The sequence below is a fragment of the Sinocyclocheilus anshuiensis genome, unplaced genomic scaffold (assembly GCF_001515605.1).
Source record: "Sinocyclocheilus anshuiensis isolate Anshui unplaced genomic scaffold, SAMN03320099.WGS_v1.1 scaffold1195, whole genome shotgun sequence".
Taxonomy (NCBI): domain Eukaryota; kingdom Metazoa; phylum Chordata; class Actinopteri; order Cypriniformes; family Cyprinidae; genus Sinocyclocheilus; species Sinocyclocheilus anshuiensis.
The window spans coordinates 146,535-148,244 of NW_015539891.1; the positions used below are offsets into that span (position 1 = coordinate 146,535).

At 36.2% G+C, this 1,710-nt stretch overlaps 1 protein-coding gene across 2 annotated transcripts in view; it reads left to right on the forward strand.

The window, feature by feature from the left end:
* The first annotated feature begins 203 nt into the window (after positions 1–203).
* LOC107685795 (ubiquitin-like domain-containing CTD phosphatase 1) overlaps positions 204–1,710 on the forward strand; it is a 42,318-nt gene continuing 40,811 nt past the window's right edge. For both annotated transcript variants that reach the window (XM_016482515.1, XM_016482516.1), the window contains exons 1-4: positions 204–366; positions 479–570; positions 770–852; positions 1,062–1,177. In XM_016482515.1, coding sequence (XP_016338001.1) covers positions 213–366; positions 479–570; positions 770–852; positions 1,062–1,177 — 445 coding nt within the window. In that variant the 5' untranslated portion in view covers positions 204–212. The remainder of the gene's footprint in view (positions 367–478; positions 571–769; positions 853–1,061; positions 1,178–1,710) is intronic.

Here is a 1,710-nt window from a genome sequence, read left to right on the forward strand (position 1 = left end):
CATTTTGTGTCCCCCCCACTTCTCAAACCAAAGTTACACCCTTGTATATATATATATATATATATATATAAGTCGCTTTTTCGTGCTTCACACTCCAGTCCAGTTGGGGGTGTAATTGTATTTCTGACAAGCTGACAGTTAATTTAATATTAAAAAAAATACCCCTATAACGAACAAATAACAAAAAAATCTTTCACAGCTTGCCCACCAGCATGTCTGTTTCGGTTATTATAAAGTGGGGTGGACAGGAGTACTCCATTACCACACTGTCTGAGGAGGACACCGTGTTGGATCTGAAACAGTCCATTAAATCTCTCACAGGAGTTCTCCCAGAACGACAGAAGCTCCTGGGATTGAAAGTGAAAGGTGAGCGGCATTAAAAACAGACACAATGTCTGATACACAATATGCAAAATAAAAACAACACTAAACAAAACAAATTTGAACAGATTGTTGTTTAATTCTCTTATTTTGTCAGGTAAACCAGCAGATGACAATGTCAAACTGGGTGACTTGAAGTTGAAGCCCAATACCAAAATTATGATGATGGGCACAAGAGAGGAACGTCTGGTATGTAATACTATTGATTTTAATCATATATTTTTGAAAGATGTTAAATAAAATGATATTTCGTTCACCTGGTGATTTTTTTAAACATGGTTAGATTTTATGTTATAAAATATAGTTTTAAAGCTTACTGTATTCGTAAAATAATTTTTATTCTTTGTGCTGTGCAAGATCTCATAACCTTTGAGTTCTCTTTTCATAGGAAGATGTCTTGGCGCCTCCACCAGAAAATGATGTTGTCAATGACTTTGACATTGAAGAGGAAGTAACTGAGGTTGAAAACAGGCCAGTGACACCCAGTTATTTATTTATTTATTTATTCATTCATTCTTTCTACTTTCAAAAGTTTGGTGTCAGTTTTTGTTAAATAAATGAATACTTTAATTCATTTAGGATGCATTAAGTTGATCAAGTTACAAAACGTCAAACAAATGCTGTTTTTTTTATTTTTTACTTTCTATCCTTCATAGAATATCTGTTTTCTTTTCATACAGAGAGGAGAATTTGGCCAAGATAGCTCGTCGGGTAAAAGACTATAAAGTTGAGGAGTTAAATCCCCCAAGACCAGGAAAAAAATTGCTTGTTCTAGATATTGACTATACGCTCTTTGGTGAGTCTTTAAAACCCAGACACATGCTTCTGATTATTTATGTAGCTGTGAATAAATCTGTCTAGCCCAGGCATCCTGCGAGACATAATGACAACGGTAGCACCATTTTACCGTTTCTACAGTTAAAAAGTAAGCAGTGTGTCAACTTTTTAATTATTTTTAATTTTGTTTTCTGCCCTTGAGGAGAGTGTTTGATTATTTGTTTGTTTGTTTTTAGCAGAAAGGCCTACTTATTTTAAGCTCTTCTCTCTCTTAGGTCCACCTGTAAATCCTCTTTGGATGTTCTTCGCCAGGTCTTTTTTGGCCTTCCTTGTCTGAAAAAAAAAAAGTTTTTGCACTGCGCAGAATCTCTTCATTAGTAATACGGTAGTGTGTTTGATGCAGAGAATGCATCTGAGGTGCACTTTTTTGGGACCCTTCCGTTGGGGTACCTAGAATAGTAGTCTGGTACCTAAAGGGTGGAGCTAGACTAGGGTTGGGCCGATAGACGATGCCATCCTCCATCGCCGATGGCTGATAGACATCACGATGTT